This window comes from Argiope bruennichi, chromosome X2 (assembly GCF_947563725.1).
Source record: "Argiope bruennichi chromosome X2, qqArgBrue1.1, whole genome shotgun sequence".
Classification (NCBI taxonomy): Eukaryota; Metazoa; Arthropoda; class Arachnida; order Araneae; family Araneidae; genus Argiope; species Argiope bruennichi.
This window is the reverse complement of record NC_079163.1, coordinates 67,140,942-67,166,719: the sequence shown is the minus strand read 5'-3', so window position 1 is coordinate 67,166,719 and position 25,778 is coordinate 67,140,942. Positions and strand designations below refer to the sequence as shown.

Here is a 25,778-nt window from a genome sequence, read left to right as displayed (position 1 = left end):
GAGTAAATAAATTATAATTTAAAATTGGAAATGTATATCATTTATTAAAAATAAGAAAAATGGAATCATGTTACAAAAATTTCGAATTTTCCATAAATGATTATTAAAAATAATTTAAATTGCAAGAGTTGAAAATGGTGAGGCATTTTTATTATTTTTTTATAACTTTCAGTGAGTCATTATTCTTTAAAATGAATAAATTTTTGTATTTATAACTTCAAAAAAATTAAAGTTTCTGTTTTAAATACCCCCAAAAATTAAATTATACTTTACTAGGACATTTTATACAACTCAAACGCTGAAATTTTCAGAAACTTCAATTAAAAAGAAATAACTCTCACAGCTTTCTGACCATTAGCATAAAACAATTTTCTATTGGTATTCTTGTTAATAAAAATACTTGTAATTAATATTTGGTATTGTTATCTTTACTTATGGAATCATTTTACATCTTATGTTAACTGACATTATCATATAAACAAGAGTAATAACATTGATACATTTCAGATTCCTCTCATACTTTTATTCGTATAAAATAATCATTAACTTAACAATCATTATTCAGACAATTGTGATGTTTAAAAGCAGCTATTTTATGAATATATTGATGAAATTCAAAAAATGTATGAAATATGTTTAATTTATTACTACAAATATATGAAGAAGCTATAAAGGATAATGAATATTTATACATATAACATTCGTTCAAATATTTTATAATCTTTACATTTAAATGATAATACATTTTCATAAGTATAAATACACAGATGCAGTTTTAATTTCACTAAAATGTTACAAAAGCATATTACAAGCATTCATGAGATGTATTATACATGTATTCCACTGCACTCATTAAGGAAATCTTTATGAAGTGATTAAATGTTTTATATACAAAAAAAATGCAACAAATAATTGAAGTATCATATCATTTATCGAAAACTACATTTCACATGCAATAAATATTCGAAATTCATTTCCCGAAAATAGTCAAGAATTTCTTAATGTGAAACTCTTTAAATTTTTATTTGAGCAATTCTGGTATCTCGTTTTACTCGAACAGTCATATTTCAATTAATATAAGTCATTAATTTCACAATTCTGATACAATATGTTTTAAATTTAAGAAGAGAAATGAAAACTTTAATCCTGCTTTGTTTAGCATTTGATAAAATATATGTTCATCAAACACCATGGAAAAGGATAGGAAAATAAAAGCATGTAATAATTCAATTTCTGCAAAACTTCACTGTTGGATGGTGTTGCATAAAAACCGAATTGCAAATATACACGCTTACTCCTCTCAAGGTGACGTAAATATTAAAAAGTGGTTATGATTAAAAAGATTGTTTTGAGGTTATGGTTAAACTACCTAATAAAAGTTAATTACACAAAATTTAACTATGGATGCAATAACATAAAATTCACACGCTTTATAAAATAAAATGTAGGATCACATGTATATATGTTTTTAGATTACAATTTTCGAGTTCATAAAAAGTCAAACTATACTAGAAACATTATCAAAAAGTTATTTGATGACAAGAAATATTAAAAATTCAGTTCTGAATGCTCAGTTCATGAAGACAAATACACAAAAAAGATGCATTGCGGCAAAAATACTTTGAAATTTATAAACTAAATTAAATAAAAGTAATTATCACCGTGCAATTCTCTCATATGTGCCTTCATAAGGCGTACAGCAAGAAAAAGGAAAAACACATCGAAAATGCAGTCCATAGCACTGTTTGGCTTCTTTAAAGGCAGTTCTAAGTAGCGATAGCAAAGCACACATATCAGCAAACATCATCATATAAAATACGTAGGACCAGGACATCTCAGACACCAAACCAGCGAGCAGAGGTCCAATAGCTGCTCCTACAGAACCAGTTCCGTCAATAATGGCGGTAACTGTGGATAGAGCTTTTGAGTTGCTTTTGATGCTTGGATGTGTACCCAGTTCTGTTGACACAGCTGTTGTGATTAAAGCATAAGGTCCATTTACTAGTGCTCCACAGATTATTTGCAAAATTATGTTAACAGTTCTGTTCATACTCCCATAAGATTCATATATGAACAAAGAAGGTACCGCTAATCCTAAGAATCCAACACATGTTAACGCACTTGCTCCTGTATGATCAGATATTGTACCTGCAACAATTCCACCGAGAATTCCACCAACATCAAAGGCAATAGAGAGGTAGGCGGAACTTTGAGATCCTATTCCAGTTGTATGATCTAAGTATCTTGGCAGCCAGAACAGGAAAGTATAGCTCACTAGTTTCGAAAAGAAAAGGCAAAGAGAGAATTCAACCACACCAGGAATTTTGAGAGCATCGCAGAATGTTATTGCTTTCTTCTTGCTATGATGGTGAACATCGGGAAAATTATTCTTTAAAGGAGATTTTTCGTGAACACTGTTGCCATCAGGAGGAACCATTAAATCGCATTTTACATGCACTTCAGTACCATTGGGAAAAAATACATCAGAGGATGGCCTTTTAGGTGTTGCATGATGATTTGTAGTGGAACAGTTAACGTTTTCTGGATGAGGTACTAGGAAAAGAAACATTATGAAGCCAACCAAACCGACAATAGCTCCTGGAATAATAAATGATAAGCCCCAATTTTGAGCCACAAAATGACCGGCAACATACGCTCCAAGAATATTTCCGACATATAAATGAGCATTCCAGATTCCAAATATTAAACCGCGGCGAGCTTTTCCAAACCAGTTTCCTACACAAGATACAACTCCAGGCCATCCGGTGCACTGCATGCCACCTCCAAGAATTTGAACAATGATAAAAAAGGTGAAACTATGAATATTTAAATAATATGCGAGTCCAAAGAGGTAAGTAAATAGTCCGCTTAAAAGCATGCCCATACTTAAGTAGTATCTCAAATCTATACGTTCTGCAGCCATCCCACTGATAAACATGCATATTGCGTATGAGAATACATATACTGAGTCCAGAACACCTAATAGTCGGTTGGCATTTTTTTGATCGAAAGGAGCCCAATCACACCAATTATCGACTGTAGAATTATTCAGTAACGTACCTGGTGGAGGAGTCAGTCTGCTACAATCCTGATTCAGAGAATTCTTCACGACAGCCAAGGGTCTTCTTGACATGTGGTAAGCAGTGTATGCCAGAAACGTCAGAAATAAGACGCTCGTCTGATATACTCTTCTTCTGTTCTCACCCAAGCTGCAACATTTCTGTAGCAACAGAATGCCAGCGGGAGCTCCTCTGTGCACGACCATTTTTCTTTAAACTGATATCTTAATGGGAACGGTCAGATGACAGAAAACTAAACGGAGGTCATGAAGGTCCACGAAAGGATCCCATTTCCTAAGGAAAGTGCAGACTTTATTGGTAAAAGCAGCTGTATTTATCTCGTTCTTCTTATCAACAAAATAGTTCAAACTCCAAGACGTTATTATCACTTTGCTAGAATGAAATCATTTCCTTTGGTTATCTATCTTTATTATCTCCTTATTGATCATTTCATAATTTAGAATCGATTTAGCAGAACAGAAGAAAAAAAAATCTAACTATCAGCAATTGGAGAACATGAGTAATAACTTTTTGTTCTTTTTTCTTCTTGCCTCATTCCTGTCACTTTTAAATGATAAAATATTTTAATATCAAACGTTCTTTTTTCGAACAGTGAAGCAAGTGCTCGTCAACCAAAATTCATTTACGAGTTATTCATCATACTGAACCCAAAACATTAATTCTATGCTTTCAGTTAAGATTTGCGCTGATGGCTAACCAACACAAATGTTTATGTATTCATAAATTCTAAAATATTTGGAATAAAAAATGGCTTCATTCTAGAAATGCGTCAGACAAAGTTAGATGAATTGCTTTTTGTGTGTCGCTGTTTTTTCAATACCTTAAGAAATTTTAAATTTTATTCAAATTATTTCCGAAGTGGCCATTTTTTATATAAAATAAAAATGAAAATGTAAAAGCAATAATTAATTTTAGAGGACATCTTTTATCAAAAGATATCTAAAAGATAAATTTTTTCCGTTTCATCGATTTCTTTTCTATGCATTTATTTGACTGGTGCGTTTGTAAATAAAAATTTTTCCTGTCGATGGAAAACTTCCTAATGAAAATCACATCGTAGAGTTTTCAAATTTTGTGCACTTTCGTATTTTGTGTATTGTTCTTTTAAAAAAATATGTTTAGAACTTAATTATTAGTAAATAAATTAATATAGTTAAATTTTGTTTCCGTGCCAATAAGTCAAATCATCGTGAATTCGATAAAAAAAAAATCAATTATTCCTGAAAATGATTTATAAATTATAAACTAAAAGAGAAAATAAAAAATTCTACTTTATAGGGAACTAATATAAGTGCGTTTTTAAAAACGGTTTTAATTAAATTTATTTATTGTCATGATTTTGAAATTATTAATTTTAGCAAAGGTATAAATCAACTGAGATCTTACAAGTTTTCAGAAGTTTTAGTTGAATTATTGAGTAAAGGAATAATTCATTAGAGAGTTTTTTTCCTTTTAAAATTTGAAATTGAACACAAAAATAAAACCCTGTGAGAAAATGCTTTCTTTGAAAGAGAATTGATGCTCTAAAAGATGTTCAATTTTTATTTTTTAAAGTGTTATTGATTAGGGGGAATTTTCGAATAATTTAAAAGTGGAATATCCAGTCTGCAAAACTAAATATTTCCGACACCATTTGCTTTTTGGATTTGGCCGAGGCAGTAAGACCACCGAAGTTACTCGCGGGAACTGTGATATGTATGGGGAAAGAGCAATGCCTCAAAATACAGCTTACCGTTATTTTCAGCTCTTCAAAAAATTAACTTCTTCAACAGACTACCCGGAGAAATTTTTAAATAAAATTAATAACAACTCATGTATTATTAATCAGTAAAAGGTCCCTCTAAAAGATTTTAGCTCAAACATTAAAAAATTGATCCTTTATATGTTAACTTGGACATTAGTTCGAAACCCTGTCACAACATTCCGAAACAACTTTAAAAATTATGTACTGATATCAAATTTCACCGTTTTTAGGCGATTCTGTTTGAAATTATGAACCTCTAAATATATACTAACAAAACTGAAAGTCTATCTGTTGGCGATCTATAAAAACACTCGCATTTAGATTTAGCACAAGTATACTTTGAAGAGTGGGAATGCGCACTTCGGATCCCATTTTTGAAATTTTTATTCGAATTTCAATTATTTAAAAAATAATTCAAATTTCGAAATTTTTATTCATTTTTTCACCAGTAACTTCCAATACAATTACCGCAAAATAATAAAGTTTTTCACAACATTTTAAAATGCAAAATATTTTTAGTTCAAATTTTATTTGAAAATTATTTAATTTGCATAGTTTTTAGTTATCGCGATCAATGGCTAAAGTTTTTCAAGAAAATTTAATGCTCGAAACAAAAATAAAAATGAAGAGGAGAGGGGAAATTTCACGATTCACTAAGAAAAAAGTTTTTAACGGAACATTTTATATTTTTTTTAAATTTTCAAATACGTTCAAACATTTTAAAGAATTATAGAAAGTAACTTATTCATATTAACCTTAATGCCTGCTGCTTTTTGCGATATTTTGTATCAAGTCTTTAGTTTTGTTTGAAATTGAACCCCGAACCAATCTTTCATCAAATTTAATTCGGAAACCAAAAACAGAAATAGTGAAATGTTGTACAGAAACAGTTTCTAATATCTTCTTTCGTAGATAATTGTTTTCCTGATTGTATATGATCATATCAAAATATTTTCCAGTATTGGCTCAAGTTATTGCTATTATTACATTTTTTTTTAATTTGATATACTTTTGTTCATTTTTAATCCATATTTGCTAAACGCATTCAAATTTTTTCGATAATGTAACAAGAGGTCTAAACCAACATTTGAGAAGCAGCAGCGAATAACTGTATTCAATTACAGTTTTGTCAATGTAAGTTTGAGTTTATTTACTGATAAACTTTGAAGTTTTATTTGATGTACCCTTGAAAATGATCTATTTTAAATTTTTATTACGTACAAATTTCTTTCCGATTTCCGAATTGATTGTTTCACTTGAAAAAACTTACGTTTTCTTATACACTTTACTTGGTTTATTGTAGTAATTTGTATCTTCAATTTTATCCATTACCTTCCTTTGCTCAAGAATAACAATGAATTATGTTCAGGAATTTCAATTGACAAATACTTCTTCGAATAGCTTTATTTTCAAATTATTAATACGAACTACAACAAAAATAAATATTGTAATCACTATCAAATTTCATAATGAGATAGATGAATCAGCTGGTCGCCGAAGGCAACTAATTTTGGATTCAAATTGGAGGCAATAGATTTGGGGATGAAAATACAGTAGCACTAATCCCCCTTCCCGGATCTCATCCTGATGAATCACTTTTTTGGGGATTGCACAAATCATAACATTTATAGATCTACTAGGCGCTCAACCAATAGCTACCCTGTGTTCGAAAATTTCCGATATATGGCAGAATTCACCACTCACACAAAATTTGACTTAAAAGATTTTGACGCATGCTATTGAATAATTAATTTCATTTCTAAGTTAACTATTTTATAAATAAAAGATAAGGACTGGAAGAATTAAAGCAAGACAAAGCATAAGTGTATTGAAAAGACAGATGTGAATAAGTTTCTAAATTACAATAATATCTTACTTATTTTTTGCGAGTCCATTAAAACGCCTGCAAATGTCTTTTCGTCACAGAAGATGCGTCCACTTCCGAAAGTCAGACACTAAGGAGATCTAAAAATGAAAAAATCTCCCTCTTTAAAAAAAAGCAAGCTATACGGTCATTATAAAGTTATTTAACATTAATAAAGAACTATTTGAGAGGTGGAATTTCATTTGTGTAAAACGGTGACACGTGTGGCCTCCGTGGATTTCGCTTATATTTCTAACTTACAAGGATTTTAGTTTAGTCTAGTTATATTAACATCCCGTTTTTTTAAAGCAACACTAGGGCTGTTTGGGGACGGACCTCGTAATTTCGAACCACAGTCAAATGACGAGGACGACAGCTAAACTGGCACCCCCTCTCCAAACTTCCATACCACACCAGTGGGAAAACATTTGGCCCCGACGGATTTAACGTGCACCAGACCCACTTACACGACGGTTCTTCGGTGGAATCGGGTCTCGAGCCTGAAACCCTTAGGTTCTTAAGCCGAGACCTTACCACCAAGCCACCGTGGCCTTAATAAATAAGGTATTAAAAAGTAGTTGATAGGTTTAACTATCACATTTGAACATTCCTTCAAATTTCCGTCATTGTCTAGAAGCATTGTGAAGGAAACAATAACTTCAATCATTTGGCAGGTTTGTAGAATATAGCTTCATTTCTCATTTCAGAGATTTAGACATTTAAGTTTAAAAATTGGTATGTTATCGCTTCGTAGATATGACAAAAAAGAAAATGTTGTTTATAAGTTGCCGATGAGAATAATTCTGTCGAGGCGATATAAACTCAATCTTTTAAAGTGTTAAAATAAAGTGTTAACACTTTACCGACCGGCCGTCGATTAATCGACGTTTTGTTCTCAGCGCTTACCAACCGGCCGTCGATTAATCGACGTTTTGTTCTCAGCGCTTACCAACCGGCCGTCGATTAATCGACGTTTTGTTCTCAGCGCTTACCAACCGGTCGTCGATTATTCGACGTTTGCTCCCCAGCGCGATGAAATGGCATAGTATGTTCGAACCGCTACCGGTCGGTAAAGTGTTAAGAAGCCAGACATCAAGCCGAATAGCGAAAGTTTTGTCTAAGGTTTGTAAGTTGTCTTCCATTAGTATGAAAAATCAACAAAGAAATATTGCATCTACTGAGAATTACTACATTTAGTCCTCTTTCTGCATCAACGAGGGTTTTTTGGGAATGGATTTCATAATTTTTAATGGTGGTCTGGTTAACGGCATCATGAAATAACCTCTCTTTAAACTTCTGCAATGCATTAGACGGAAAAGCGTTTGACCCTCAATAGATCTAGTATTCACAGCGATTTTAACAGTAGATCTTTCATGGAGCTGAGTATCAAATATGCGACCCACCGATCTAGAGGCCGAGACTATGCCACCGGTTACAGCGGCCTTGCACAGATTAACCCTATCAGGTAAGATTTAATAATAATGAAAAATTGGGGATGAAATAACCATTTAATTTTCATTTAAGAAAACTTTTTTATTTTATAATTCTTACATATTGTGAATTAAAATTATATTATTGCTATGGATATAATTGTAATTCGTAAGTTCAGCTTTAACATTTTTGTCAAAAACCTTGAATGGCTACGGATTATGGCCTAGGTTTCGCGTTTACGCTAGGCACTCCCATAATTTTTTTTATTTATTTCAGGCACATTATCTTATTTCCTTTCAAATCTATTCTGATGATGTGTCAATGACTCCAGAGCGAGAATTCACTTAAATCACTTATTAGTCGCTAAGCGCGTTTTCATCTTCTTGGTAATATATCATTAGTTTCATTATCGGTGTCAGGTAAATGTATACTTATTTCTTCTGATTTTTCTGAATCACTCCAATCACCTTGACTTAATAGCTGTACTACTCTTATTCACGGTGTTTATTTCACAGCATGTTTTTCCTTTAATAAGACAGATGGTCACGCTAAATGTTTATAAGAATGAAATCCAGCGACTAACGACAATTTGGTCGTGACTTGTATTAGAACAATCTAACAGTAAAAAATATGCTATATTGATTTATGATATCAATATAAGAAATAAAAATGTTGGCAGATTCAGTTCATTAGAAATTTTAAGCCAAATTTGTTATCATATTCAGCAGTAACTTGAGTCGTTTGACGAGTATAGCTCGTCATTGTACTAAATGGCATGAAATACCAATGACGAGCTATACTCGTCATTTTACCGGAAGGAGTTAAGAACAAAATCGTATAATGTGATTTATAAGAGTAAAGGTATCTAAGGAATGTTAATAACTAAAAATTTGTTTCGATAGCTAGAGAGCATTGTAGGGATATATTGTGAAGAGCAATAGTTGTTAATAATCTTTGATCAATTACTGTACAAATTTATAATCAAGTAAATGCTTGAATAATTCAATTTTTTTTCAGAAATTAAGAGTTTGATTTGTTGGATTTTATTGGTACAAGATCAGAAATTAAGAAGTTCTCACTTTTTCTGTATAAAACTCCCATCATAAAGGAATAATTCTTCAATTCTAGAGTAAAGCTATACATTTTCAATATTTTATTCCATATCCAATAAGTTATAAATGTAAAGTAATGCTTCAAATATAGCTTGAAATACTTTGAATTCGTAAAATGTGATCATTTCATATTTTAAACACATTTAGTTTGTAAGAAAATAATTATTAAAGGAAAGGAAAAAAAGTCAAGGAAAAATTACTTTTTAACCTTTTGAAAGATCTTCGAATCAATTTCTTGAATTTGAAAGAAAAATCCCAAAATTCTCATCTAGATTTAAACAATACAAATTGAAGAATGTTGTCAGATGCATGTCAGGAAATAATGTACACTGAAAAGGAGAATTATTTAAGATTAGAAGAATTTTCATTAAAAATAACAAAATAAATTTAAGCGATAATTTTAATATTTTTGGGGAGAATTTGAATTTAACCCTTTGCAGTCGAAAGTCTTCTCTCAGTCATCATTCAAGACGAGGCATTATTTTGACATTTTATTTTTTTTTTAATTTTAATTGTTAAAAATACCTACAGAATGTTAAAATGATGTAGATTCATTTTTAGGGAAACACAATTTAAAGCAGTTGCATGTATTTATTTATGGTGTAATAAACAGGTCCATGTATTAAGAGAATAATTATTCATCATATTGTCTTTCCGACAAAGGGTTAAGTTGTATTCCTTCACGTTAAGTAATCTCAAAGGATTATGAGTGGAATTTTAATATTTAATTCGTCTGCCAAGAGAAATTTTTGAGTTACTACAATAATAGAAATAATAATGAAGTCCTTTAAGCGGGATTTTCGTAATAAGCTTAAGTACAATTACTTCTATTATGTATACGTTAGATTTTGATATCATATCTTCCGTTATCTCTGTTGTTGATGGTCTGAAATAAACTCCATTCAAAAAGAAAAAAAGTGTTAGGAATAACCGTTCGAAGCTTTCCAAAAACATCTGCCGTAAAACAAGCGATATAAAAACCGTTTCTTATCACTCGGTAAGAAAACAAATTAAGTATCACATCTGTTGAAAATGACTAAGTGTGTAGCCTCCTGCGGAATTAATGCGAACGTCTGTTAAATTTCTGAAGGGATCTAAAAAGCTGTCAAATGGAAAAGTGTTATGCTTAAAATGTTCGTTTCAATAAATATTAAAAAAAAAAAACACCCGAACACCAGAAATTTTACATTCGTCTTATCAGAAACTGTGTAGATATAATTTTAATAAAAATTTCTGACCGAATTATATTTACATTTTTATTAAAGAAAAAATTTCATCTGGCGCTCTACTCTTTCAAGTGAACAAAAGAATTTGATAAATGCGGAGGGTTATTGTAATCAACATTTTTTTTTCCCTTCAAAATAAGACGCTTTCAATTAGATTTGGCCATCGTTGAATGAAATTCATACGTAACAGTCTGACCAGAATATCGGTCGTTATTACATTTTCAATCCTATTGTGGATTGTATTTAATTTTGTGTGGATTTAGTAGTCCTAATGTGAATTGTATTTAGTTTTGGATTAAAAGAAATCTTTAACAGCGCTTTTTTTTTTATTATTTGTCATTTCGTATGCTCGCTTGGATCAGAGTACAGGTCACGACTCATTCTCTTGTAAGTTTTTTTTCTTTTTTTGTTTTTACAAATAGCGATACAGTGCGCTCTTGCTATACATGACGTAGCATTTCCCGCAACATTGAAATATGCAATAATTCAAAATATGCTTTAATATACAATTAGCTAAATAAAAGTTCACATATATACAAATCTCTGTATCTGACCTTACCATTATTTTCATAGATAACTTCTAACATTTCTCGTTTGCAGGGAGGCAAATCATTCTCCTTTAATAGCATTTAACCCTTCTTTGCATGTATTTTCTTTTTTGCGAAATAAATCAGTGTGATATAATTCATGCTCTAGATCAGCGTTTCTCAACCTTTCAGTATTCGTGGCCCAGTTTTCAATCATAATTTTCATCGCGCCCCCCGCTTACAATAAAATGTATACAACAATAATGTATATTGAGTATTTTGGATTCTGTTTTTAAATTATTTTTTAACTAAGTGCCAAAACAAGAGTAAAAGCGAGCCCACGTTGGCGAGAAACCATATCTTGCATTTTGGACAAGCGGGGGGTGAACAGATGAAGCGAATGAGCGGAGAAAATTTAAATATTATATTTGAAATGAAAACTAAACAGGGAGATAACGTAAAAGAATATGAAAGTAGGAAAATTCGTAAATGAAAGTTTACCTAGACAGGGTGAGCTAAATTTAGAAATTTGGAATACATTTTTTCGAACAATAAAAGAAATAAAACAGAAGCATGACAAAACAAAAGTGAAAAAAAAAAATAAGCAATATTTGCGAAAGGGAATCCTCACGACCAATGCCGGCTCGAACATGCGCGGAGCAAATGTTTTCTCATAGGAAGAAGGAAAATGTTCGATAACGCAAGTTTCAATTCCAGTCAGTCTAATTCGAGCTGATCCTTTTATCGCTATCGAATCAGTCTTGAATGTGTATGTTATATATGTTTTCGCGTTAATTGCAATTCACCATATTAAATATTCACGGCAGCAGATTTATGCAGACTCTTGAATAAATTTTTAAGCGGAAGTAATCAAGCATTAGATGATAGTCAAGCATTAACAAGTACACAGATGAACGTGGTTCCGAAAATAAAATCAAGGAAATATTCTCAAGAATACTTAAATTTTGGGTTTACCAGTACTGAAGTAAATGAAGAAGAATGGCCCCTGTGTATCATTTGCTCAAAAATGTTAGCCGCAGATAGCATGAAACCTAATAAACATAAACGACATTTGGAAACTCTTCATAGTGAGTACGTCAAAAACCCAGAGAATTCTTCGAATTAAAATTAAAATCATATAAAAAGCAAAAATCATTTTTTAAAGAAATTTTGTCTGTGAATAAAAAAGCTTTAATTGCATCTTACAAAGATCATATAAAATAGCCAGATGTAAAAAACCTCACATCATTGGTGAAGAGCTTATTTTGCAAGCAGCAATTGAGATTGTAGAAACTATGTTTGGAGATAATTTTTCAAAATAATTGTAGTCCACACCTCTTTCAAAGGATACTGTTGCTTGTCGAATTGGGGATATAGCTGAAGATGTACAGTTGCAGCTTTTCTCGAAGTTGCGTGACAAATTGTTTTCAATACAGCTTGACGAAGCAACAGATAGTAATAAAGATGCTCATTTAATTCCTATGTTCGAATTTGTGATAATACGTCAGTAGTAGAAAAACTACTTTTCTGCAAACCAATAGAACTCAAAACATCAGCGCTCGCATTATTTGCTATTTTAAATGATTTTATGAGCAAAGCAAACAGAATGGAAAAATTGCGTCGGAATATGCACCGATGGTGCTTGTTCAATGTCTGGAAGATTCCAAGGTATACAAGCACTTGTAAAACAAACTCGCCTCAGTGCACACATTGCATGATCCACAGAGAAGCTTTGGCTTCGAAAGAAATGAGTCCTGGTTTGAATATTGTGTTAACTACTGTTGTAACCGTAGTAAATTATATAAAAATGAGACCCCTGAGATCAAGAATCTTTTCCGCACTTTGTAAAGACATGGGTTCAGTACATTCAGCGTTTCTATTTTATTGCGAGGCAAGATGATCATCACGTGAGAAATTTTTGCAACGTGTTTATGTGTTAAAAGAAATTGCCCTTTACCTAGAAAAAGAAAACAGACAGGAGGCCGAGAATTTTCGCGATGGTTTATTTGTGATGAAATTGAGGTACTTGGTCAACATATTCGAGAAATTAAATAACTTGAATCTTCAATTTCAAGGAGCAAATACACATATAATGGATATGAGTGATAAAGTTAATGCTTTTTGTAGAAAATTGAAATTGTGGAGAAGAAATTTAAAGCAAAAAACCTAACAATGTTTGCAAATGTGAATGATTGTACTAAAACTTATAAGGCTGAAGGCGAACATGTAAAAGTTTTGTAACCATTGAAAATCATTTAGCCATGCTGGCAAAGAATTTTAAGAAGTATTTTCATGCTGACGACAAATTGAGAGCAAGTTACGAGTGGATTTGGGATCCATTTCATAAGACTCAATTGATGAGGAAGAAAAATTCATAGACTTCACGACAAGTGGCGAAACTAAAAGACGATTTAGTAATAAATCACTATTTGAATTTGGGGCAGGAGTAAGGATGATTTTTCTGCATTAAAAACAAGGACATTTCACATTCTATTACCATTCAACATCCTACCTTTGTGAAACTGGATTTTCTGCTGTGGCATCTTTGAAGACAAAATATAGAAACAGAACTGAGAGTGGCTATTTCTAATATTAAGCCTTCCTTCGAAAAACTTTGCTCTGCAAGACAGGCCCAAGAAAGTCACTAATAATTATCAAATTTGTTTTTAATTTCGTATGTTTTGATTTAGAAAGTTGTTTTACTTTAATAAGTTAGAAAAGAAAATGCATTTCGACATATTTAATATGTGTATGTGTGCTTTCCTTTCAGTCAGTTAATCAATTTTTTAAAATATTTTCTCTTGGATATTCTCGTGCCCCTCTAGGGGGGCGCGCCCCACAGGTTGAGAATCGCTGCTCTAGATTAAAGGGAAAATGTTAAAAAAATCCTAGTATAAATATATAAAATAATTAAACAGTATGATGGAAATATCCATCATCATGCAAATTTACATGTTAAGCTCTGTGCAAAGCTTTCAATGTTCCTCTCTTCTGAATTTCTCCGCTCATTACTGCTTTTATTAGTAAAATAATCTCAGATTTGCTGTAAGAAAACATTCAAGAAATCGCAATTTTCTTCCAACCACAGCAAACAGCGGAATGACAAATTCAAACCCGCTATAATGATTGTAACACTTGATTTTTTTTTTTTTGACAGTACGTTCCTTATTACGCAATAGTCATGAAAAAAATTGCTATCAACAACCAATTGACAGTACACCTGTTTTGAGTACAATATTTTGTTCACTAAATGTTATGATGGAAATTTCCATCATCACGCAAAGAAGGGTTAACAACCTAGAGTAACATTACCATTTTGAAACTGCCATTTATTTCTTTTTTGTAAAAAAGATTGATAATAAATCATTTTTTTCAACCCTTTCAAAAGCTTGGACACAGTTCATAACTGTTATCCGATCTCTAAGATAACAGGTTATCCACTGAGATAACCTGTTATCCAAAATATCGAAGTCGGGTATCGCTTTGATAGTGCAATAAATTATAAAGTGTCTAGAAGTTAAAATTTCGTATTCATTTATATTATCTGACAACAGAACTATTGAACATGAATTAAGTACACCATTAATTTGAATGACTAATGTTTCGAATACTTCGATAGTTAACTATTAATAGATGTCTGCGGAGATAGTATTTTGATTTCTGCAAATCATTCAAAATTAGGAGAGGGGAGAAGGATGAAATTCCACTGGTTACTTCTGAGTTTGGTTTGGTTATATTAACGTCCCATTTTAAAGCAACACTAGGGCTATTTTGGGCCGTACCTTGGAATTTTGAACCGTGGTCGGATGACGAGGACGACACCTGAGCTGGCACCCCCTCTCCAAATTTCTACACCCCACCAGTGGGTGGGCATTTGGCTCTGCAGGATTTAACGCACACCAGACACGTTTACATGACGATTCCTGGGTGGAATTGGACTTCGAACCTGAAACCCTCCGGTTCCGAAGCCGAGATCTTACCACCAGGCTACCGCAATCCCCCGTTATTTCCGAGACAAAATAATTCTCCAAGATTTCGCATATGTCGTAAATTAATTTTCTTAAATGATTTAAGGCATCCATTAGTACATACGTAGGTTGGATGTAAGATGTAGATTGAAAACATCGGTTTCTGACCCTTTTGATGGGGATTTTTTTTTTTTTTTCTTTACAGAAGACACTTTTCTGTCTCTAAAACCACTTACCATTTTTTCATAGAAAAAAGTTATAATGATTATAATAAAGTTTGTCTGATGTAAAACCAACCGAAAGTACCATTCCAAGATGGATATTAGCCTTAAAATTGTAATATTTCGCTATTTTTCTGGGTTTTTGCATCCAATACAGTAAAGAACATTTAATAGGCGAATTATGTAAAAAAATTAGAATGTATTGGGCGTATATAGCAAAGGGTTAGAGCTCCCCATCAAGAAAAATAAATTGTTAATCCTTTATAGTTCTTTAGTATATATTCTTTCCACCTGTAAAATATTTTTTTGATGGCTCAAATAAGTATTTTAAAATGATAAATAGCGTAATCAGATGGTGAAAATTCGATCTAGCTGGCTTAATAGCTCGGAAATACATTGTCTATAATTAAATATCGTTTAAATTCAAAAGTGGTAACTATGCTTACCACTGCCTGTTCACGATATAAGGATTTTCGTAGCGTCATTAAATTTTAACTTCTGAAAAAGTTTCCAGACATGAACGAAACGTTCGAAGCACTTATTTCCCTAGTTGTTTCCATGGATATAAGTATACAATAAAACAGCTCAACAAAAATTACAAGCATATAAAAAAGACATACAGAGAGGGGAAGTCAACCAACTGACTCTCCGACCCGCCATGTAGGCACACGGATTTTTCCTATCTCCGAAGGAAGTACATCCCGTCATCGATGGGAGGAGTCAGATCCCCCGCCTATTTGTGTAACCCCCAGGGTGGTGAGATCTAACCACCATGCCGGAAGCATCTCATCCTCATTACGAGATGCCCCCCCGGGGGAAATACAGAGAGGGGAAATAAGGGCCATTATTTAATTTACTTTGGGGTTAATGTTTTATTTTGAAGAAACAAGAATTTCGAAACAAGACAATTTCGCAACTCTGCACTGTGGTCAAATGACCAGAACAATACTTGAAAAGCAAATCCCCTCTCCAGATTTTCACTTACTTTCTCGTATACGAAGTACAGAGGAAATATTTAATAAAAATTCAAACTCGATATTTTGACGAATTTATTTTTGGCATTATGTTTGTCTGTGAACACAATAACTGACTTTTTGAGCTAGATCATTCAAATTTGATATAAGGACTTTACTCCAAATTTGTAGAAATCAAAACTCTTGAATGAAACTCATTCAGAAGTTTGACTGTCCAGCTGTTCGAGTACAAATGAACTCTATGATTACAAAGTGAAAAAAGCTAGATAAATAAAATTTGATACACAGGTTTAGTATCTAAAATGTAGATCCGTATTTGAAACAAATTGGTTAAGGGTCGACGATTTCTTGGTCTGCACTTCCATGCATGAACTCATAAATTTAATAACTTAAAAGAATTTCGGTTTATTATCTTGTGACAATTCTAGTTTCGTGTCAAATTTGGGTGTTATCGGGCAGAAAAAAGGAGTCCTATGTTCATATTCTTGCGATAGATTCACGGCAAAGATCTATATTTCGTACTACAAGTTTCATGACATTTTCACCGATACAATGCAAGGTATTCCCTAGGTATTTAACCTAAATCCCAATTTTATGCTCAAGGGGGGGAGGGGGGGGAGACCTTTATTGGAGAGTATACGAGTTTCGGAAATCGATTGCTGGTTTTTACAGGTATTTTGTATGAGTTATACAAACCTCGAATCTTGAAAGGAATGTTATCGAGAACTTGTATCTCTCTTTTTCTCAAAAATTTTAATAATTTAGTAAAAGCCACTTTTCTTCTACCACAGTCCAATGACAGGTTTATAGCTTATTTTGTCGCACTCGAGCCTGCAAACCGTTTGGTATTCATTGGGTTCCTATAACATGAATACAAGGAAAGCTCATTCGATATCGGATAGATATCTATGTTGCATTTACTATATTTTTTTCGTATACCATGTAAACTAAGTGTTCAGTAAATGATATCTCTTAAGGGTTGTTTTAAATTTGGAATTTAAAAGAAAATTAAAAATACGCAAATATTTAATTGCATCATTCTTCCATATTTTTTTGAAGTAGTATTCAGGTTTTATTAAATCAAATTTGTTAATTCGATAAGGAAAATGTATCAGCAAAAGGTAAATGAATAACTATTTTTCTTTTTGACGGATTGGATGTTTTTATAAAAATTTAATCCTATTTGTTTTTTGAATTTCAAAAGAGATTCCGCAAGTTTGACTCTAAAATGTTTTTTAAATGAAATTCAGATTTCGCTTAGAAAATTGAGCAACTCTTATGAATTAGAAATGCATGTATATATTTTATAAACTGCATATCTTGTATTTTTAGAGCATTTAAAAATTATAGTTGGAACATAGTTTGAAATAAAGAAAATTGCAAGTTTTGCTGCAAAATATATTATAAAGCGAACTAAAATATTACCATGCTATTATATATTATTAAAGCAAAATTTGGATTATGCATTTCTTATAGCCGCGGATATAGTTCCACGCAAACATTTTTATGTTTTATAATTTTCCTAATAAATACCATTATTTTAATCTTTTCCTTCTCTTTTATTTAAGAATGATTTTTTTAATTAATAAGAATTTTTTTAATAGGCTTAAAAACCCAAATAAACACTAAACAATTTATGAAATATTTGTCCTATACCTTCATGAAGTTTTGGTTAATTTTGTGTGAGAAATAGGTCATCTAAAAACATAAAATGATTAATCATGTAAAATACATTAATTAGGACATTAGTTTCACCAATTCCTTCTTATCTTGATGATTTTGTTGAAATTAAGTATTTTGTACTTTTTCCTTACTTCTTTTTATAGAAAAAATAAGTTTTAAAGAAATTCAACAATGAATCTGACAATAAATTAATCAAAAATTTTAACCCTTTCTAGGGCCGTGGGAAGTATGCTTCCCACCAAATTTATAAATCTTTGTACGAAATTATGTAGGTTGGCATAAGTTCTGACAAATTTTTTTAGTAAGTCAGAAACTTGGATGCTTTAGTTCTTTATCTCAGACAAAATGATGTGTCTTGATTTGTTACTTAATTATTAATCAACCAAATTAATTAATCAAATTAAATTTATCTAATAAGCTAAGTGAATCCCTTTTCTTATTCTTTCAAGCCTAAAAATATTTTAACATAATGACTAGAAAAAAATGGCTCTTTAAAGGGTTAAATGGTAAATGGCATTTCTTTTTGTCAGAACAACCCCCCCCCCTTAAAATAAGTTTCATCCATGAAGAATCTTCTTCAATACTTATTTTCTACCATGTTTCGAATTAAAAGATTAAAAATGATATACATCCTACACTCTTTCAAAGTTCAAGGTTAAACATGACTTGCCTTATTTTGTTAAAGCTAGTAAAGCTCTTAGTTTAATATTTAGCATTTAAGAAATGCTGCCACCTTGTCAACTAGCTTTCCAAAAACTTTATGCTGTCCTTTGTTTCGTAGTTTCATTTTTCGAAAAATTTATCCTTTAGCTCAGTTGTCTACAGCACCGTGAAGAATTATGAAAGTTCAACAACACAGGTTAAAGAACTGATTCACCATCTATACGAAGTCGCAGTTCATTAATTTGTATTATATTTTGTTTTAATTTAATTTTTTGTTCAAATTAAGGCTCGTTTTATTGGGTTATCATTATGCCTCTACATTTTATATGTTTCTAACAACTCCAAATTTTCCATTTCAACGAGAATTATTGCTTTCCAGGAACATATCTTTAACTTAAAAATTAGGTTCAATAAAAAATTAAAATATAATAATCTAATATTCGTTATTTCTCATGAAACATATCGGAAATTAAGAATAAAATGTATGACTTACCAGCAGTTTCTGAAATTTAAGAATCAAAATATAACTTTAAATTATGTATTTGTATTTTCATACATTAAAAAAATTAATCTGAAAGGGAAATTTTCACGTTATATTTTATTACTTATTCTTAAATGTAAATATGCACAACAACAATATAGCTATTTAAAGAAAAACAAAGCATTATTTATTTTAATAGCAGTGAAATTATAATCTACTTCAAAATAAAAAAATGTATTATAAAAATTTAATTTTAAAAAACCAGTTTAGTTCAAATAGTATATATTTTAAATCGCAAAAGTAGGTCATATACAAATTTTGATTTTTTTTTTTTTATTTTTTATTTTTTTTTTTGCAAATACTAAGAATTAGTAATGTTTTAGATAGCCTCTGACCTTAATTATCCTTTCTTTTCAATGACATTAAATCCTCTAAATTTGTATAGGTTTTTTCTATCATTCATCTAGAACGAATATATTAAGATTAATGTAATATTAATTATTGATGAGTTTTAATGTTCTAATTTGCCGATCCAGTTAATCCTACAAATTTTCAGTGGAAGTAATCCCTGGTTACTGGAATTTAGAATATGAATTTTTTTTTTTTTTAGTATAAGAGTTAAATTTAAAACTGGCTGATGGCTGGAATTGGATTTTAACCACTTACTGTTTTATTTTCTTTACTATCTAATAAGATGATACCTCTTTTAGGAATATTTTCTTATTTTGATTCAAATGGAAATCCATTGAATACTTGACTTATTCTATGTATTCGAAGTAAATTTAATATTGAATTATTATTATTATTAATGGTTTATTTTTGCTTACAACTATCAAAATTTGATAAATCGATGCACGTATGGAATATGGGCAAAACAGTTAAGCGGTTAAGTCGTTTCCATTTATTCTAGAGTAAGAATTCCTGCACAATTCGAGTAGTATATTTAAGATTATTTTGTTGAAAGATGCATGATTTCTCAAGTCCTTATTTCAAAACACAGATCATTATCTTTCAATTAACTATATCGATTCATAGTTCCCTCAATTATAAATTAAATTTTCCAGAAGCCGCTATCTAACCCCAAACCTTATATAATGTCCTTACTCAACAGTTCGTCTCTTATTCTTTTAATTCCTCTCATATTCATTGATTCGAGTTTTGCATTTGCTTGCTTCGCTGTTCATTTAAAACGCAAAGTTTGAATCCCTCTCATCTGAATAAATCGCATAATTCCAAAACTGAGTCTGTTCATACAATTTTGCTTTTTCTGCAATCAACATTTTTCGTTCATTACCTTGCCAGTAGAGCTAGCACAACCAATTGTTTTTTAAGCATTAATTGACCACTAGGAATGTATCTTAAGAATAGTTTTCCTTCCATATTTCTGACAATGTTCTGATTTACGTAATTCAAGATAAATTATCTCAGGACAGCCTGCTTTCCGAAATTCGTTTTAGAAATTAAATGTTGATTTTGCCTCATTGATTTATAGATATTCTCTTTACTTTCCGCACAGTTATCTGATTCGTGAACATGGACGAGTCATCTCTTTATGACTTGTCTCGAGTACTCCCTTCAACTTGAAACTTTAGTTATTTCAAATTTTTTTGTACCGTCTCATGATTTTTCTTGCTTATTTTAGCAATTTGCAGATGAGTTTTGTTCTATTTATATGAAGTCTCATATTAAACCATTCGTGTACTGAGAAAATTCATTTATACCTGATGTCATTTAAAAAATAATGAAAATCAAAATTCAACTCATGAAAACTAAGATGAACTCTTAACTCTCTCTTAAGAATACAAGAAAATTCCATAATTATCATATTTAACAGAAGCTTATAATGTTGCGGAAACTTAGTGCAAACATACTTCTCTTTTTCACAAGAAAGAAATTAAAAAAAGAAAAGAACTGCGTTCATAGCTTGTTATTTCAAATAATGTAATTTAAAATAACAAACACCATTCCCCAGAACAACTTTATTTAACTGAAAAACTTAGAATATAAAACTTAAGATACATACCTTTCTGTCTGAGTGTAGTCGAAGACGGAATTCAAATTTAACAGATTATTATTTCGGGAAATGACATTATCCATACACAACTCGAATGTATATCTGCTGGCAGCACTTTCAGGGAGAAGACGATGGTAAAATTGAAGTTTAGTGCACCCCTTGCTGTTCCAAGGATGCCAAGTGACCAATAAAGATGGCGGACAAAGTAAACAAACACTTCTGCGGAACAGTTACGGTTACCACTTTCCGCAAAATAATTATGATTTTTTTACTGATAAGTATTGCTTTTTTTCAGACTGGCTGCGCCGGTCTGTTGGGTGCATGATGCCTTCGGCATCTGTAGAAGGCACCGGGCTGAATTTTTTAACTTAAAAAGAAACATCTTATGGCTTCGCTAACAGCGGGAGCGGGAACCTAGTAGCTTCGTTAGCACATAGAACATAAGAACTGTGTGGATAACAGGAACAGTACATAACCAAAAGAAAGAAAAAAGAGAGAAGGAAGAAGCAATCGAAGCATTCTCCATACAAAATTTCAAACTTGTATCCTTTTCCTAACTTCATTAACTCGTAAAAAATATATATATTCCACTCACCCTTCATCCATTCTGCCGGTTCGATATATTTCAATATCAAACCATTCTTCGATACTATACTTCGATATCAAACCATTCTCCATACAAAATTTCAAACAAGCTTGCTTTCCTATCTTCATCAACTCGTAAAATATATATTATATATATATATTCCAGTCACCCTTCATCCATTCTGCAGGTTCGAATTGCTGCCTTCATTCCATTTACCCGACATCCATTCTTTCACAATTGCTGTCATAACAAATTATCAAGGAAACCAACCGTTAGAGCACCAAAAGAATTACGAGAACTGCGAAGAATTCCATTGCAGATGATTTAAAGAATGCAGACGATTTCGTCGAGTCAAAATTCAGACGATTTTTTAAAGCGCATACTGACAGTTAAAAATTGCAAAATAATAAATATTTTCTGTTCGTATTCACATTAAAAATAAAATTGCAGTGTCTTATTAGTTGTAAAATTTTTTTTAATTATAATAAAAACAAAATTAAAATTTTTAATCGATATTTTTTTATTATTTTTAAGTTAACATTTTTCATAAAATAGTTGTAGTTTATGTACAACTCAACCATTGTAAAAAGTAGTAAACAAAACAGCATTAGGGTTGCTAGAAGAGCGTTCCGTTGGGTTGCCATATTGGCGACAAACTCGGAGGCACACAAATCTTCACTTCAACCGAAGATGATTATTTTAACATAAGTATAGCGCTTTTGTGTGTGTGTGTGTGTGTGTGTGTGTTAAATTAACTGTTGGCATATTTTGACTTAATTGAAAGCAACTAATTAAAACTCCTCGGTATTTTTCAGCAAACTTCCAGAATTAATTTCTAGTTTAAATGTCCTTCATAGCTTCGGCCCACATGCTCATTAGCCTAATTATCTTCATGTTCGCGAAATAAAAGTGTAAATGTCAGCCAATACAATCATTGCTACAATTAATTGGTTCAAATTTACTTTTACTACAGACCAATCATCTATATGAAATGTTTTAAATATTAGTAAAGAGGCTATGAAAATGAATAATGAGTACACTAACTACTACTCACTTACATGCTATAGGGTCAATAAAATGAAACAAGAATGCATTTGAAATTGACATTAATAATGTCCTAGAATCTATGTTTAAAAATACTTTTTACAGAAACTTCACATTACAGTTAAAATTTGAATGTAAAGAATCAAGGAATTTTACTAACCTGAAAACCATCTTTTGATAAAAAAGATAGTACTATTCTCTATAATAGATGAAAACAACGTTTTGTTTGTTTATTGCTTTTACTTAAAGAAGTCACTGAAAAATGAAGAGCAATGCGTCACGGACTTTGGGATTGATGCCAAACTCAAAAAGAATAATTCTGAATGTTTTCTATCATTAGACACGTTCCTGAAAATGGATTTTATCTAGGTGACTCCACAATCATCTGGCAGCAGACAGCCTGAAACAGCTTTTCAGTGCCATATTAGAGTTTCATTGTTTACTGATGATAACTCAACACCAGCAAATTTTCACTCACAAAAATAAAAAGAGTGGAAACAATCCAGAAGTTTTTCCTGCTATTTGATTATATCGGCGTAGGGTGTTTTAGACTAAAAACGGGCTTTTTGTATACAATGCCGAAAACGGTCATTTTCCTTCTGATGCACAGTTGGAAGACCAGCACTGACCTAGCCTAACCGAATGGTTGTAGGTTCGAAATAGATTGATGTCTGGATATTGTTTGTGTTTTGAAGTGAGTAAGGGATGGCTATTTAATATGGACTTTAAGTACTCCAATTATGTACCACTTCAAGCCAACACACATGATACATATGGTGCCGCTAGCGTGTCTTGGCTTCAAGGGACTATGAATGATAGGCTGTAAGTAGTTCCGTCTGCAAGTTCTACATTCCCAGGTTCTGTTTTCCAACAATGCATTCATTTTTTTTTTTCTTTTGTCCGCCAACAACTGCTATTTTATCCTTTCGAGTAAGTTTGTGAAAATCTTGCCAACTGTTGCAAATCTCGAATTCAGTGGGTGCTCGGTAGATTATTAGGTCCTCGATTAGCAACGTTGTTTCTGAAACCAAATATTTCTTGACCTGGTTATTTTTTTTTTTTTTTGCCTCTTTTTAAATGCATTGAAACTCTACAGTATTGAATTATAATGTTGTTACACGTCTAATTACCGGTGTTGTTGAAATGTGTATAAGTTGTTAAATTTTTGATAAGAAATCGAAGTTAGTTCTTCTTTTCTATAGTCTCTTCACGTTTCTTTATTATTATTATTATTATTAATTCGCCTTTTAAATAGGAGAAAAAATTATTTTTCGCATATCCCTTGCAAAAACATTTGTTGTTTTCTTTGTGAATTACAATTGTACCTTTTTCGAATCCCCCTCCTTTATTTGGTCTTTCCTTGCAAGATTTACACATTTCCAGTTTTTCAGCTATCATGGTTGATACGTGAAACCCAACAATTGACTCTTCCAGTTAAAAGGAATACTTGAGGATTCAAGTTTCTTTCGAAAATAAATTTGAATTTATCGGCTGAAATCAGTTTTGTGGCCAAAATGAACGTACACACTTTCGCTTTTCTTCTTCGTACTGCCACATATCAGCTTCTCAAAATCTATCCAAAAGTCTTGAAGAAGAATTTAACCTTGAAATAAATTAACGTGAATTATATCAAACTACTAAAATTCATTCGACAAGATAAGATTATAATCAAAACCAACCATGCCAATATTGCAAAGGAACTAAGGCTCTGATGAGTTCCATTGCAATATTAGTGTGGTTGGTTTTGATTACAATCTTACCTTGTCGAATGAATTGACGTTTTACGAATTAAGGCTCTGATCGTCATTCCCGCAGCAGTCTTTCTTCGAATAAAAAACATTTCCAGTCGCTCCCCTTCCCTTCAAGAGGTGTCCCTATTTTCATAGATCTAAATGACTTAAAAATTGAATTTCAAGACGAAAATGACAAAAATCTATGAAAACGAGGCCCTTTACTTCCTGAAAATCAATTCGCCTCTTCAGAATCACTTGTATTAAAATTTATGGATTTCACCTTCTTTCCTGTGCCGATGTTTATTTACAAGTAAAGATTTCTCTAATTCATAGACCTATCGTAACAATTTTCTATGGGCTTGTCACCTATCGCTGCAAACTGGGTGGAAAATCGTAAAAGTGCCACATCAGTTTTTCCTTGTCTGCTTTATAATTTCCAGCACATGGCAAAGCACCACAGCTGTTTGGTTTAGAGTCAGGATATTTTTTTTTTTAATTTCTAGCCCCAACATCACTTTTTATTTATCGAAACGAAAATATTATGAAACTAACCCCAATATAAACGTGTTACACAAAACACTGGAAAAACAAAGATAAATGTTCTTCAACATTAACTTTCAAAATATGAACAACAAAAATTTTTTTAACTCCTTTTAAAGCACGCTAAAAGAAACTTTGAGTATGAAAAATCTCAGAATCATCTCGACATCTAATCGGAAAATAAAAAAAAAGATTTCAATCTCAGTTGCTTACTGAAGACTTCTTATAAACACTAGACTCGTCCAATAAAAACCAAATAAGGCTCTCTAAAACACAAAAGAGTCTTTTTAATAATATTCGATTCAAAAGACTCAACCTAAAATCGGGGTGGCCTGGTGGTAAGGTCTGAGCGTCAGAACCGGTGGATTTCAGGCTCAGGACGCGATTTAACCGAAGAACTGTCGGGTAAGCGGGTTTGGTGCACGTTAAATCAATTGGGGCTAAACATCCTCCAGATGGTGTGGTAGGAAGCTTGGAGAGGGGGTGCCAACTCAGGTTTCGTCTTCGTCATCTAACCGCGATTCGAAATTTACAAGGTCCATCCCAAACAACCCTAGTTAAACGTAAACTAAAAAAAACTTCAAAAGGTTTCTTTCTTCGCAAGCTAGTTAAATCTTAAATCCTCCATTTCTTACTGTATAAGACACTGGATTTTAACTAGTGCAGCGCTGTCACTAACACCATTATTGATTTCATTTTGGACAATAATTTTAGCTTCATCAATATTGCAGAGTGTCACTAAAAAATAAATACCCATGTTTCATTTATAAAACGTTTTATTTCAAACATATTACTGGTTTATAATATGTATAAAGCATGTGTATGTGTAAAGTATGTATAAAGAATTAAAAACGTATTCAAACAAATGGTAACGATTCATAAATATC

At 31.7% G+C, this 25,778-nt stretch overlaps 2 protein-coding genes across 6 annotated transcripts in view; both read right to left on the bottom strand.

Moving 5' to 3' along the window:
• The window catches only part of LOC129960290 (uncharacterized), a 50,480-nt gene extending 47,280 nt beyond the window's left edge, over positions 1–3,200 (bottom strand). The window contains exon 1 of one of the 3 annotated variants that reach the window (XM_056073603.1): positions 3,061–3,200. The gene's annotated coding sequence lies outside the window, so the exon portion shown is untranslated. The remainder of the gene's footprint in view (positions 1–3,060) is intronic. The other 2 variants (XM_056073598.1, XM_056073599.1) reach the window with 2 other exon arrangements.
• LOC129960289 (glucose-6-phosphate exchanger SLC37A2-like) lies at positions 147–22,936 on the bottom strand. 3 transcript variants are annotated; one of them, XM_056073594.1, is made up of 4 exons: positions 22,779–22,936; positions 9,432–9,560; positions 6,701–6,789; positions 147–3,353 (listed from the first exon to the last, which is right to left on the bottom strand). In XM_056073594.1, exon 4 carries the CDS (start codon positions 3,263–3,265, stop codon positions 1,658–1,660), a length of 1,608 nt encoding a protein of 535 aa, XP_055929569.1. In that variant the 5' UTR covers positions 3,266–3,353; positions 6,701–6,789; positions 9,432–9,560; positions 22,779–22,936; the 3' UTR covers positions 147–1,657. The 3 variants fall into 3 exon arrangements, with proteins under 3 accessions (XP_055929569.1, XP_055929572.1, XP_055929571.1); XM_056073597.1 differs by having other exon boundaries at positions 9,440–9,560; XM_056073596.1 differs by lacking the exon at positions 22,779–22,936 and adding an exon at positions 20,998–21,137.
• Between the last annotated feature and the right edge of the window lie 2,842 nt (positions 22,937–25,778).

What these genes read in the sequence shown, in the direction of transcription:
- LOC129960289 (XM_056073594.1), bottom strand. Translation starts at nt 3,265, where the DNA reads ATGGTCGTGCACAGAGGAGCTCCCGCTGGCATTCTGTTGCTACAGAAA.